General features: G+C 37.0%; 1 protein-coding gene across 3 annotated transcripts in view; it reads left to right on the forward strand.

Moving 5' to 3' along the window:
- The window catches only part of Sp3 (Sp3 transcription factor), a 52,942-nt gene extending 39,914 nt beyond the window's left edge, over positions 1–13,028 (forward strand). For 2 of the 3 annotated variants that reach the window (XM_021154401.3, XM_085834784.1), the window contains 3 exons: positions 3,404–3,596; positions 9,382–9,578; positions 11,828–13,028. In XM_021154401.3, the coding sequence (XP_021010060.1) occupies positions 3,404–3,596; positions 9,382–9,578; positions 11,828–12,144 (707 nt within the window). In that variant the 3' untranslated portion in view covers positions 12,145–13,028. Of the gene's footprint in view, positions 1–3,403; positions 3,597–8,121; positions 8,244–9,381; positions 9,581–11,827 lie in introns of those variants that run through there. The other variant, XM_085834785.1, reaches the window with a different exon arrangement.
- The last annotated feature ends 1,798 nt before the right edge of the window (positions 13,029–14,826 follow it).

The raw sequence follows: 14,826 nt of genomic DNA on the forward strand, positions 1-14,826 counted from the left end.
TTGGAGAATTGTTTTCCAGCCTTTCATTCTGAGGTAGTGTCTATCCTTTTCTCTGAGATGAGTTTCCTGTAAGCAGCAAAATGTTGGGTCTTGTTTGTGTAGCCAGTTTGTTAGTCTATGTCTTTTTATCGGGGAGTTGAGTCCATTGATATTAAGAGATATTAAGGAAAAGAAATTGGTGTTTCCTGTTATTTTTGATGTTAAAGTTGGCATTTTGTTCTTGTGGCTGTCTTCTTTTAGGTTTGTTGAGGGATTACCTTCTTGTTGTTTCTAGGGCGTGGTTCCTGTCCTTGTATTGGTTTTTTTCTGTTATTATCCTTTGAAGGGCTGGATTCGTGGAGAGATAATGTGTGAATTTGGTTTTGTCGTGGAATACTTTGGTTTCTCCATCTATGTTAATTGAGAGTTTGGCTGGGTATAGTAGCCTGGGCTGGAATTTGTGTTCTTTTAGTGTCTGTATAACATCTGTCTAGGATCTTCTGGCTTTCATAGTCTCTGGTGAAAAGTCTGGTATAATTCTGATAGGCTTGCCTTTATATGTTACTTGGCCTTTTTCTCTTACTGCTTTTAGTATTCTATCTTTATTTAGAGCATTTGTTGCTCTGATTATTATGTGTCGGGAGGTATTTCTTTTCTGATCCAGTCTATTTGGAGTTCTGTAGGCTTCTTGTATGTTCATGGGCATCTCTTTCTTTAGATTTGGGAAGTTTTCTTCTATAATTTTGTTGAAGATGTTTGCTGGTCCTTTGAGTTGAAAATCTTCATTCTCATCCACTCCTATTATCCGTAGGTTTGGTCTTCTCATTATGTCCTGTATTTCTTGGATGTTTTGAGTTAGGATCTTTTTGCATTTTCCATTTTCCTTGATTGTTGTGCCGATGTTCTCTATGGAATCTTCTGCACCTGAGATTCTCTCTTCCATCTCTTGTATTCTGTTGCTGATGCTCGTATCTATGGTTCCAGATTTCTTTCCTAGGGTTTCTATCTCCAGTGTTGCCTCATTTTGGGTTTTCTTTATTGTGTCTACTTCCCTTTTTAGGTCTAGTATGGTTTTGTTCATTTCCATCATCTGTTTGGATGTGTTTTCCTGTTTTTCTGTAAGGACTTCTACCTGTTTGATTATGTTATCATGTTTTTCTTTAAGGATTTGTAACTCTTTAGCAGTGTTCTCCTGCAATTCTTTAAGGGATTTTTGTGCTTCCTCTTTTTTGTCTTCTTCCTTTTTAGCAGTGTTCTCCTGCATTTCTTTAAGTGTGTTATTAACGTCCTTCTTGAAGTCCTCTATCATCATCAGGAGATATGCTTTTAAATCCGTGTCTAGCTTTTCCGGTGTGTTGGGGTGCCCTGGACTGGGTGAAGTGGGGGTGCTGGGTTCTGATGATGGTGAGTGGTCTTGGTTTCTGTTAGTAAGATTATTACGTTTACCTTTCGCCATCTGGTAATCTCTGGGGTTAGTTGTTATCGTTGTCACTATTTAAAGATTGGAGCAGAAGCTGTGTTCCACTCACCAGCAGTCTCTAAATCCTGCGGCGGGGGTCGTGGGTAGCTGATGGTACCCCGGTGCTGGTCCAGCCGGAAGAGGCCTGTGGTCCTACTCAGGCCGTTTTTCTGCTTCCCTAACTAATGCAGTCTCTGGTCCCGCGTGCAATTGGATTGGAGCAGAAGCTGTGTTCCACTCTCCAGAAGTCTTAAGATCCTGTGGTGGGTGTTGTGGGTAGCTGGTGAGTGTCAGCCGACCCTGCGCCCCAGCTGCCCCGGTGCTTTTCTGACCGGAAGAGGATTGTGGCCCTATGTAGGCCGGATTTCTCTCTCCCCAACCAGAGCAGTCTCAGGTCCCGCGTGATTGGACTGGAGCAGAAGCTGTGTTCCACTCACCAGCAGTCCCAAAATCCTGCGGCGGGGGTCGTGGGTAGCTGGCGGGTGTCAGGCAACCCTGCGCTCCCGCTACCCTGGCGCTGATCCGGCCGGGTGAGGCCTGTGGCCCTACTCAGGCCAGTTTCTGCTTCCCTAACTAATGCAGTCTCAGGTCCCGCGCAATTGGATTGGAGCAGAAGCTGTGTTCCACTCACCAGCAGTCCCAAAATCCTTCGGCGGGGGTCGTGGGTAGCTGGCGGGTGTCAGGCAACCCTGCGCTCCCGCTACCCTGGCGCTGATCCAGCCGGATGAGGCCTGTGGTCCTACTCAGGCCGGTTTCTGCTTCCCTAACTAATGCAGTCTCCAACATTATATTTTAAAACCACGCTTTTGGGTTGCAGAAAATGTAGTTGCCATAGATTCACTTAGAAAATGATACATTGGTTCAGGTGGTGGTGGTGATGGTGATTGAACGCCTTTAATAATCCCAGCACTTAGACAAAGGCAGCTGGGTCTCTGAGTTCGAGGCCTACCAGGTTTCAGACTAAGTTCCAGGTCAGTCAGAACTACACAGAGAGAAACCCCGTCTTAGGGGGAAAAAAGAGAAAAAGAAAGATGATGCATTATTGTGCTATTGATATGTAAAGAACTTTATAACACATTTTTTGCTTTCCAGTCTGGTTTATAATAAAGCACAAACTGCCACATACTTCCATACATCCTTCTATAGCAACGTTGTAGCCATTTTAAGTACTTGAGTAATCCTTGACTTTAAAGCTTGAGTTTGTATGTTAAACTATAAAAATGAATGCAGTTGCACGTTCTGTATCTGTTTGTCTGTCCCTCAGCCCCCGAGTGCTTGCATGGAGGCTGGCAATTGACCTTGGGTGTCTGCTTCAATTGTATATCTTACTTTTTGAGGCAGAATCTCTTGAGTCTGATGTTGTCCCTACCCTCATGACACTGTACTGTAGTGCCCAACTTTTCTGTGGGTCTTGGATCTGATCCTTTTGAGGCAGGGCAGTATACTGACTGAGGTCTGTCCCTACCCCCGTGGATGCGTTCCTTTACATTCATATGGTACCTATGTAGAGAGTGGCTACAAGTTTTAGATATTAAAGACACGTGGTATGCTGACACAGGAGGGTTGCATGCTCAGGACCAGCTTGGGAATCTTAATCATAACAAGTCTCAAAATAAAAAATTAAAACGGAAAAAGTAAAAGGGCTGTGAGGTCCCAAGATCCCATCCCTCCCCCTGGTACCTCAGTTGACTAATTGATCAACTATATTTGAAATTTCACATTTCTTACTGGATTTTTTTTTTTTTAAAGTAAGCTCTACTGTTAGTCATATTCCATCTTCTGCTGAAATTATTGTTAAAAACTATATATATATCTTTGAAAGGAAAATGAATATGCTTTACAAATAGTTGCTTTTTTTTCCTTTATGTAATCCTCTAACATAGAAAAGTTTGAAACTAATGTTTGTCTTTTTAAAGCAGTAGGCTCCATCTCATGTATGTGTGCCGCTCCTCTTTTTATCTTTAGATATTAGGATCAAGGAAGAGGAACCTGATCCTGAAGAGTGGCAGCTCAGTGGTGATTCTACACTGAATACCAATGACCTAACACACTTACGAGTACAAGTGGTAGATGAAGAAGGGGACCAACAACATCAAGAAGGAAAAAGACTTCGGAGGGTAGCTTGCACCTGTCCCAACTGTAAAGAAGGTGGTGGGAGGTATGCATACATCAACCACATGTTGTTGTTTTAAGGAGTGCTAATATCACCCTAATTTTTAAAATATTGCATGCCATGTCACTTAATTATGATAAATTATTCAATACATGATCATTTTGGGTGAGTGACTGTATGAGTGTCCGAAGTTAGACCAAAAAAAAAAAAAATGCCCTTTAAAGTAAATTTGCTTAGTCTTTAAAAGAATTTAACAGGTGCAATTTTATAGGCCCCATTTTATTAGCCTATTTGCTAACCAGCAATAAGTTTGGTCTAAATACTGAGAAAAAAATTACAGCTTGAGAATGCTATATAAAAGTAAGAAATTCACAAATAGTTGATAAGTGTAAATACTTAAATTTTCAACAGAACTGGGGATGAAAGGCTTTAATGATGGGGATTTATTGTTTTGAAAGCAACCACGTAGTATTTTACCTCATTCTTTTTGGTTTTTCGAGACAGGGTTTCTCTGTATAGCCCTGGCTGTCCTGGAACTCACTCTGTAGACCAGGCTGGCCTCGAACTCAGAAATCTCCCTGCCTCTGCCTCCCAAGTGCTGGGATTAAAGGCGTGTGCCACCACTCCCGGCTACCTCATTCTTTTTTAAAAAGATATATATATCAAAACAAAAACACTGTAATAGGAATGAGCTCAGAATGGTTGGTGATTACTTTAAATGTAGCTACAGTAAGCTTATTAAGAGATGGACTTAGATCATAAAATATACAAAAGCCATCCTGATGTTATTATAAGTAATATTTCAAACGATTGGTACAGTGTTACTGAAAATGGGATAAAAAAAAGATTAGTCAAATGTTAGCAAAAAGAAACTGGATAGCAGTGTTGGTATCAAGCAAGATGAGATTAAGTTGTAAAGTATTGAACAGGCATGATTACGTCATAATGACAATGACATTTCTGTTTAGATTCAATAGTCTGAGTATCTGTTTGTCCAGTTTTGAAGCAAAGACAGAATCATAAAGCTGTGCTAACCAAATCTCTAGTCATTATTGTGAAAGGCTACAATGCCTTTCTCCTGTGTACTACTTAAGTATGCAGAATGTGCTGAAGAACAGCATTACTATATACGAACGTTTATGGTTATAAACTTGATTATTTTTCAGCTCTCTGGTTGATCCTATAGATTGATTTGTACTTTGATCAGTTCATTTGCAACAATAATGACTAGGACAGAGATATTTCTCAGTGAGGCCCAAAAACCACAAAAAGGGAAGGGGACTGATAGCTGCTAACATTTCTATGTTCTTACAAGTGGTACATATGTGTCACACATAGGTGGATTACTTAAACGCACATGTGCAGTCAGTGAGAGAGAATTGCCGCTAGTTTGAGGCCAGCCTGAGCTATAGTGTAAGACCATGTCTGAAGAGTTAGAAGGGAGAAAAAAACCCCTAAAACATTTTACAACTGGATTTTGTACCCATTTTATATAGTTCCAAGTCGTAACCTTACATTTTGTTGCTAACTCAGAGGATCTGCTTCTGAAGCCGACCTTTAGATATTTATACTGAATGTTTAACTCTGAATAGGCAGTAACTCTTCTGAAATTTACTCTCTTTTAGCGGTACTTTCAAGATCCATTACATCTAATTGGGGTTCAATGCTTGGCCTTGCTTCACATTTTAAAGTTAAACATTTTTAATTAATTTAAATTAATTTGCTAAACTAACATAGCCCCAAAATTAAGAGACCAACACAAAAAGTCCCACAAATAATACACTACCTCAGGGTTTAACCACCATATTTTTGTGCAATATTACATATATTTTAAAGTAGAATCATCTTATTTTCATTGTTTATGTCTCTTGTAAATTTTTGTGGCCGTATTTCTAAGTCTGATCTGTGTCACTTTTTATTCTATGTATAATATATTGTATGTGGATAAATAATAATTTAACTTTATCCTTTGGGCTTTGATAATCCTCACACATATGTCCTTGCACATCTGTCTGATTGTCTTGTTAGTGTATGTTGACAGAAATAGAATTGTTGGGTCAAAAGGCATTGTCTGCTAAATAGCTGTCCTACTTTCTCCCTAACACTAGCAGTGTCTTAGTTATACCATGTGTCACCATTTCTTTTTTTTTTTTTTTTTTGTTTTTTCGAGACAGGGTTTCTCTGTGTAGCCCTGGCTGTCCTGGCACTCACTTTGTAGACCAGGCTGGCCTCGAACTCAGAAATCCGCCTGCCTCTGCCTCCCGAGTGCTGGGATTAAAGGCGTGCGCCACCACGCCCGGCTTATGTGTCACCATTTCTTACTTTTTACTTTTAAAAAAAAAAAGCTTTAAAGTTTGATAGGCAAGAATAGCTATTTTATTCTGTTTTTATTTTATTTTACTGTATCTGTTTTATTGCTTGGTGAGGTAAGATTGAACATTTCCAGGACTTACTTTTTCAACTTTATTTTGTGAATGGCCTGTCTTGTGGGACTGTTAATTTATGTGTACTTTCACACACAGTGTATTTTCTCAGTTCTTTCTACGTTGCTTTCTGTTATTGATCCATCCGCAGGATGTATTCTATGAGTGAGTAAAGGAGCTCGCTTACAAGTAACAGACATTCTTAAACAACAAAACAAGTTAGGGTTTTTTAGAGGCAAAAAATTACCTATGCCTGAAATTGGAGAAAGTAAGTCCTCTGATAACGTTTGTTTGTTGTTTTAACTACATTGTTTTAGTAGTGTACTAATTTTAAGTGGTAAAAAATACCAAGGTTCTTAGGATAGTAGTTAAGAGTTGATCTGAGCAGAATTCAATAAGTATCAATGCAATAGACCTACTGTATAAATAGTGTCTAATTATTAGAAGCATTAACATAGTCTAAGAACATTCTGCAACTTAAGATTTTTATTTTTAAAGACAGAATATTGGCTTTTTTCTCAATATATACATTTATATACATAAATGGATAAGATAGTATTTTTAGAAGACTAATTTCATTCATCTTTAGAGAACTTCTGTTTACTTTTTTTTGGAGCCAACTATAAAAGAAAATATTGTCTCAGTAATTCAGAGCATTGACTCTTTCCTGAGGTCCCAGGTTTATTCTCAACACCCATATGGCAGCTTACAAACATCCATAAATAGAATCCCAGGGAGCCAAATACCTTTTTCTGGCCTCTGTGGTCACTGCATGCTTGTAGTGTACATATTACATGTAGGAAAAGGACTCACATAGACAATAATAGGTTTAAATAAAAGAAATTAAAGTTGTTCAGTTAGCCAGTCTTTATATAGTAGAACCAGTGTAGTTGAAGAAACAGTTGTAATAATGAAAAAATGACCTAAAGGCATTATTGTTTCATGGGTTTTGCATGAATTTAGCATCAATCCAATAAATTATTTTGCAAAGTTTGTTTTGTCAGCATTTTTCAGCTTGTGTTTCTGCCACCATAAGCAAAACAGGCAGTAGTTCTTAGAACTTTGCTTAACTCTGTCCAGATTTTGGATTAATCCTGTGTTGCCATTGAATTATTGGGGCACACATTTAGGCAGTCAGAAACAGAAATTTCAAATTGTTTATTACATGGGGTTATATACTGGGTATTACTGTGTTCAGGATGGAAACATGATTGCACTTGAAGGCCTCTTTCCCTTCCTTCATAGGATTGGCCGTGAGAACATATGGTCTATTTAGGTCTTCCTTGGGTCAGATTTCTTTAGGTACTAACTTGGACTCCAGCAAGCTAAGCATTTACCCTAAATTGTGGTATAGTAGTATGCAACTTGATTTTTTTCCCCCTTAGGTGCATGTCCCTTTGTTTTTGTTTTTGTTTTTCTGAGACAGGGTCTCTGGATATAGCCCTGGCTGTCCTGGAACTCACTTTGTAGACCAGGCTGGCCTCGAACTCAGAAATCTGCCTGCCCCTGCCTCGTGAGTGCTGGAATTTAAAGGCGTGTGCCACCACGCCCAGCGCATGTCCCATTTTTAATGACTAATCTTCGTTTGGCATACAATTCAACAGAAAAAAAACAAGTTCCTTGCTGTTTTTCTCAGTGCTTTGAGAACCCGAGTTTGTTGCTGTTTGTCAGCCTCGTATTTTGTTGGTGTTCAGGCTAAATTTTGCTAAGTTTGTAAAATGACACCTTGAGTTCATAAAATCCCACTGTTTTACCTAAGTGGTAGCCTAGCAGAGGGATGTGAAGTCATGAGTGAACTGAGTTGGGTTTCCTGTGAAATTGCTATGGTGAACGCAATATTTATACCAATAAAGACATTGTTCTTTCTCTTAGGTCTACTTAAGAGCAAAGCAAAATTTAAAAAGCTAACTAATGGAAAGACTTGAGCATTGAAAATAAGCCAGAAAAAAACCTGTTTTTCTCAACTCAGCTCTTTAAAGAGACTTAGCAATCGGGGGTGGACTGGAGCAGGAACTAGAATGTGTTAGATATGACATCCATGCCCTGAGACAACAGCATGATTCCTCCTTGTCTTTGCTTATGCTATTCCTCTGCCTGGAATGCCTTCCCTCCTTTCTATCTAAATCCTACCCACCTCCTCCACGAAGCCTTCTCTTACTACCGGAGCCCACATTGATGTCTCCCTGTTCAGAACACCTATGGCACCTAACAGCCAGCACTGCACCGTTTAGCACTGTTTGTCCTATGGCAATTTCACATGCTACTGAGTGTGAGTACATTAAAATATAAATGTGGGGGAATATGCATTTTTCCAGTGAAGTTTGAAAAACGATAGGTATATTGTGTTGAGGACTTAGTGACTGTGGAAAGTTTACAGGCTACACTAGACTGAGTTGAGGGAGGAGGGGAGTTGGGGGGAGGGGTTAAAGGTAGCTTTTTTTTTCCTTTCCTTTTTTTGGTTAAATCTTAGAGAAACATTGTAAAGTTTGAATGGTGTAGTTTTGATAATTATGTCCAAAAAGTCATGGTTTAAAAAGGATAATTTAGTGACAATCCAATTTTTGTTTTCAAGAAATGTTTTTGTAGTGTTTAATGCTATTGAAATACAGTTTCTGGATCCAAAAAGTTTCTTCTTTCTTAAACTAAGATGACTCTGTTCACTCATCTAAGAACGTCTCCCAAACTGTCCTTTGTATCAAATACTTAAGTGTAATGTCAACTTATCCTCTGTAGAGAAAATGATTTTTTTGTGAATAATTTTGGGTGTCTGCATGGTTTCTGGGGGAAGATTTTAACAGTAAAGACAATTTTGATTTGTATTTGTTGTGTGGGATACTAGGAAAGTTAACTTAGCTTTAGCTAATTTTTAAAAATGTGGATCTCCAAATCAGTGTATGCCAGGGTGTGACCGTTCGAGTACTTATATATTCTTAAATTATGTTAATTTAAAAGCATAACTGTCTATCTACCTTCTAATTGTACCTGTGATGAGTTTTTGTACATTATTCTTTGGATAATAAATTATTAAAATTATATCTGACATCATGACTTTGAATAAAACTAGTTTCCTATACTATTAATTGAATTGGTTCTGTGCATAGTATTTGCGAACGATTCTGATGGGATAGTTAATAGCTTTATTGTGCATTCTTTGTGTAAAGTGTCCTTTTAGTTGTATTTTTATTGAATATAGCTATATCAGACAACAGTCAGTTCTGGGATAAAATTAATACATTAAATTTGTGTGTATAAAAGCCATTTAACTCTCACTTAAGTAGACTTAAAATGGTTTTGGTTTCTGATATGTTGGTGATAATATTTCCTGTTTGAAATTCAAGAAGCTATATGGCATAAATGGTTTTGAATCCTTTGATATAAATGTATATTATTCTGTGTTTTTTTTTTAGAGGTACCAATCTTGGGAAAAAGAAGCAACACATTTGTCATATACCGGGGTGTGGTAAAGTCTATGGGAAGACCTCACATCTGAGAGCACACCTGCGTTGGCATTCTGGGGAGCGCCCTTTTATTTGTAACTGGATGTTCTGTGGTAAAAGATTTACACGAAGTGATGAATTACAGAGGCACAGAAGAACACATACAGGTTACTAATATTTTTATGTTTCTCCTTTCCTTCCTCCTCTTCTCGTTAGGGATTAAACTCCTGTTTACTAAGAACACTAAGTTGCATCCCTAGTCTCTAATAGTTTTAATAGACAAAATGAAATGTAGGCTATAGAACATACTTGACGTTTTTCAGCATACCTTTCTTGATCAGATCTTTAAAATGGGATTAAGTATATCAAAAATTTACTGTCAGTAACTAAATGTTAAAGAACAAACCAGTGTATACTTTGTTGTGGAATAGTTTTTAGTTTATGTAGATTTGGGTTGGCTTCAATGACTATGATTCAATGACTAATGTTGAATGTCTCAAAGCATATTTGTATTGTCAGTTGACAAATTTTACATTATTTGCTGTTGCTTATTATGCTAGCAAATAGAATCTTCTGCTAAATTCTGACATTTCATCTTTTCTGTTGAAAACATACTGTATGTGAATAAAAGGTATTTCAGTGAAGCTCATCACATTTCCTGTGTACAGTGTCACGGTGATTGTGTGAGATGGGTATAGGACTGACTCAGAGAAATCTAACATAATGCAGTGTAGTTTCTTCTGCAAACAGTAAATGATCAGAGTGTCCATCAGTCTCTATGTAGTGGTGAAGAACTGAAAAGTGACAGTGTGAGAAAGTGCTTTAACAGGAACATGGCTAAGGAAGGAAACAACATGGGTTTTGAAGTCTGATCCATTTAGATTCCTTTCAGTTTTCTATTAGGTTAAGCAGATAATTGTCTCTTGCTTCCCAACTATTAATTGCCTTTTAAAGGTCATACAAGATGAGTTCAAGTCTGAGGCAGCATATGCACATTAGGTTTTCTGCTTGTTTTAGTTCTGTTTCTTGTTATTAAAAAGACAGAAGATGAGAGTAACTAACCTCTTTGGAACTACCAAAAGAGTATACCAGTAGCAAGATTTTCTGTTACATTTGTGCTGAATATGCTCGGGAGAGAAAGTTATATTAACATTGAGTGATTGGAGTGTAGACCCTAAAATGGCTCTCAACAGAATTTTCCCCATGGTATTTCCTCAGTAGGTTGTGAAAAAGAATAATGTATATGGAGAAGAAAAGTCTGATCAAATAAGTGAGTTATTTTATCACCCAATTGGGTAGATTAAAGAGAGAATTTGAACTTACAAGATAATGCCTCTTAAATCTTTGTTACTGAGTGCTCAATAAACATAGTGGCTTAGGTTAGTGGTGTAATGTGTAATGCATTTCCTGATAGTGTGTGCTGAGACGTATCTTCTGATTGGTGTTTCAAAAGAGACTTTAGGAAAACTTCCTTAGAAAAATGGTGGTATATTGCTGAAAGTGAGAACTTTATCTTAGGGGTGACACAGGGGAAAGTAAGCATTTTTTTTTAATTAGGTATTTTCCTCAATTACATTTCCAATGCTATCCAAAAAGTCCCCGAAAGTAAGCATTTTTACATGATCCTTATATGTTAATAGGTCTGAGACATAGAAAGCCGGATGAATTAGGTAGGAGAAATTTGAACAGGTCAGTTACCTGTAAGTCACCCTTCCACATAAGTAATCTGAAGAGAAGAGAAAATGCTTATTAGACTTAACTGCCTTAGAGCTTGGAGGAAGTCTGCTAGGTTGGCTGTTTGCCTTTTCTTCTGTGAACTTGCATAGCAGGTCTTGAACATCATGGAGGGTCAGTGTCTTTTGTGTTTTTTGGTTTTGAGGATTTATTTAAGCTGGAAAATAAGCTAGGGTTAGCATGTGTTAACATGTTTATTTTAATAAACAATAGACTTTGCTATGTTAGTTTGCCCTTGATGCTCAGCTAGCTATCTCCTTTATTCTTGAATTTAATATCATTGAATGCGCACTCTGTCATTGCTTTAATCTACAGCTATTCTGATTCTTATTTGAATTCACAATTATTGAAGGTCTAATATGATATGACATAATAATGTCTTTTAAAAGAATATAGACTTTAAATAAGTGGCACAGATGGTTTTAAGAAGTATTTAACAGGTTTCAGTTAAGATTCTTAGCATTGAGTATTAAAATCTTGTTTGAATATTAAACTGTCCATCATACAGTATGTTTTCATCAAACATATTGAAAATATTTTGAGTAGAGTTACTTCTACAAGGGAACTCTTACGGGGCAGCTCATGAAACCAGTACAGTTTTAATAGACCCTTTGTTTTAGGAGAGACCGTATTAATCTGAAAAATTGGAATTTTAAAAGTAAGTTACTGCTTTTCTTTCCAGGTGAGAAGAAGTTTGTTTGTCCAGAATGTTCAAAACGCTTTATGAGAAGTGACCACCTTGCCAAACATATTAAAACACATCAAAATAAAAAAGTCATTCACTCTAGCAGTACAGTGCTCGCATCTGTGGAAGCTGGAAGAGATGATACCTTGATTACTGCAGGAGGAACAACACTTATCCTTGCAAATATTCAACAGGGGTCTGTGTCAGGGATAGGAACTGTCAATACTTCTGCCACCAGCAATCAGGACATCCTTACCAACACTGAAATACCTTTACAGCTTGTCACAGTTTCTGGAAATGAGACAATGGAGTAAATATTACACAAATACTTATTCATTGTGGTTATTTTTATACAGTAGTGAGAAGAATATTGTTCCTAAGTTCTTAGATATCTTTTTATTGATGTGCAAAAATTTTTGGATTGACAGTAACTTGGTTATACATGACACTGAAATGCCTTACTTTGTATGATATTCCATAGTATATTAAAAATGGTAAAATTTGCATGGATTTTGTAGGTACTTTTGGAATCTAGAAGAAATGAAATTTTACCAAGTTATATAAAGAGAAAATTGAATTTAACAATGCGAATGGTAGTCTAACCAAATGCATCAATCCTGTGTGGTTTAGTGTAAAAATGAGAAACTGTTGGTATTTATCTATTGTAAGATAAAAAAGTTGGTGGGTGAAAGAAATCATGTTATAAATTTTTGTAATTTTCTTGATGACTGGAATTTTTATTATGCATAACTGACAAATCAAGTTTCCAAGCAAATGTTACATAGTGTAGGCTTTACTTAGCTTATCAATTTGTCATTTTGAAGCTAATTATTTTAATTAGGTTAACTGTACAATATTTTAAGCATTACTCTTGTAAGATTTTGAAAACTACATTTTAACATGGACCTTTAGGGATAGTCACCTTTTAAATCCTGTTGAAAAGCCATGTTTAAGATTTAATTTGCCAAAATAATGTCTTGTTAATATTCTTTCAATAATGAAGTTGGGCAATATAACCGATGTTTTTAAAAAAGTTTAAAATGTGTAGGTTGAAGCATTTGGGTGGTAAAATGTTCTAGTGAATTACCCCTTTTCCTGAAGTTTGGAGGACCAAAAAATAATAATAAGGTGTATTGCGTCTTAGCAGAGAATTTTTTTTTTTTTTAAATTCAATCTTGGTTCCAAAAAAAAAAAATATGTCTGCCAGGGCCTTAAAAGCCATCGTTGTAAATTACCAATAAAGTATAACATATGCAAACATAACAAAATCACTTCCACAGTGACAATACTCCAACCACATGGATATTAGTCATAGAAACTAGAGGCTTTATGATATTTTTTTAAGTTTTTTTTTAATCTAGGTAGTCTGCACTTAAATATCAACCATTTTCCTTTTTTTGCTTCTTCCCTTAAAATTTATATGTATCCAATACATTTAATTGAGAAATGTATGTTTTTTATTATGCTGTATTTTCTTTTTATTTTTTAATTATTGTTTATATTTTCAATTAAAAATGTACAAAATAAAATTACATTGCTGGTCTTGTAAGAGCTCTACACTTTTCCTACATGTACCTACAACTACAGCAGTTCATCTATTTCAGGAAGTTGAATTCTGTTCATTTGTTATCTTTAAGACCACCTCAGATAAAAGGCTACCTTATTGTACGTTTAAAGTGTATTATAACAGTGTGGTAGTTAATAAAACACTATTTTTTTTTTCTTTTGAGTTTGTTGTACTCCGATGCATCTAAAATACTGCAGTGGTATAAGAAAGCCTGGCTTATTTTTCTTTACTTTAGACTTTTATTTTTAGATTCTTGATTTCAGATGCTGGGATTGTAAATAAATATATTTACTTAAAAAGAGGTGTATAGAGGTGCTGGCAATTACTTTTTCACTTAAAATGAATTTATTAAATATAACTTGAAACTTGAAAAATTTAGCTTGAAAAAGTCTAATTTCTTAGCTTATATTGATTTGTATCAGTTTTATCAACACTTGTTTTATATACCACTCTGTTTCCCTTCTCAAAGCACTGCAAAGTATTTTGATTTATGAGAGTTCTGATTATATAAGTACTTCTGAAAATGCTAATTCAGACAAGCTGTGGTGATCATGGCAGGTGGGAGCTGTTCCTGAGGTGGCTTTGAATATGTGTGAGTCTGAAATGGTAAGAGAGGAAGGGGAGTAGGGGCGGGAAGAGGCGGTACAGTATTTCTTTCTTGTGTACACGGTGTAAATGAGGTTTGCATGTCTGTTATCCAGGCCCAACTTGACACTCAGTTGTAATTTAGGGCATAGGTCAACTCTAGGCACACACAGTAACATGGGCTGCTTTTCTAAGTGAGGCTTAAACTTAGAATGAAAAGTGAGCTGTTTAAAATTGTTTTTTATTAACATAAGTACAGGTTGCTTACTTGAACCAAATACTGAGTCAGGACCCCCACCCCCAATTTTGTGTGTGTGTGTGTGTGTGTGTGTGTGTGTGCGCGCGGCTTCTTGCTAGGACCTGGGGCTTCCCAATTAGGTTAGGCTGTCTGGCCAGCTGGCCTCAGGGATCCTCCCCTCCTGGAGCTGGGGGAGGGTTCCTACCTCCGTGGCGCCAGGACCACCACACCTCACTTTTTATGGGGGTTTTAGAGACTCCGGCCGAGTCCTCATGTTGATGTGGCAAGGGAAGCAGTTGGCTGACTTACTCACAGTGAGTGCCGAGATGTTTTTAGGTAATTGAAAATTGACAGTAAGTTTCAAAACATTTTGGTACAAGCATTCCCAAGCATATTTTAGAGACTAAATGCATTGCATTGATGGTCTTGAAAAGTGTGTTTGTGGGCTTGAGAGCTTTTGCTTAGCAGGGGAAGATATTTGACTTCTAGTGTAGTGATTGTAAGTAAGTACTTCTGTTTTTATATTGTTTGAATGTTGCACCTGGGGTTCCCCAATTAGGCTGCTGGCCTAACCTGATTTTGGAAAAAGTAGTTGAATTGTTCTGA

This window comes from Mus caroli, unplaced genomic scaffold, assembly GCF_978045245.1.
Source record: "Mus caroli unplaced genomic scaffold, Mus_caroli_1 scaffold_2, whole genome shotgun sequence".
NCBI classification, from domain to species: Eukaryota; Metazoa; Chordata; class Mammalia; order Rodentia; family Muridae; genus Mus; species Mus caroli.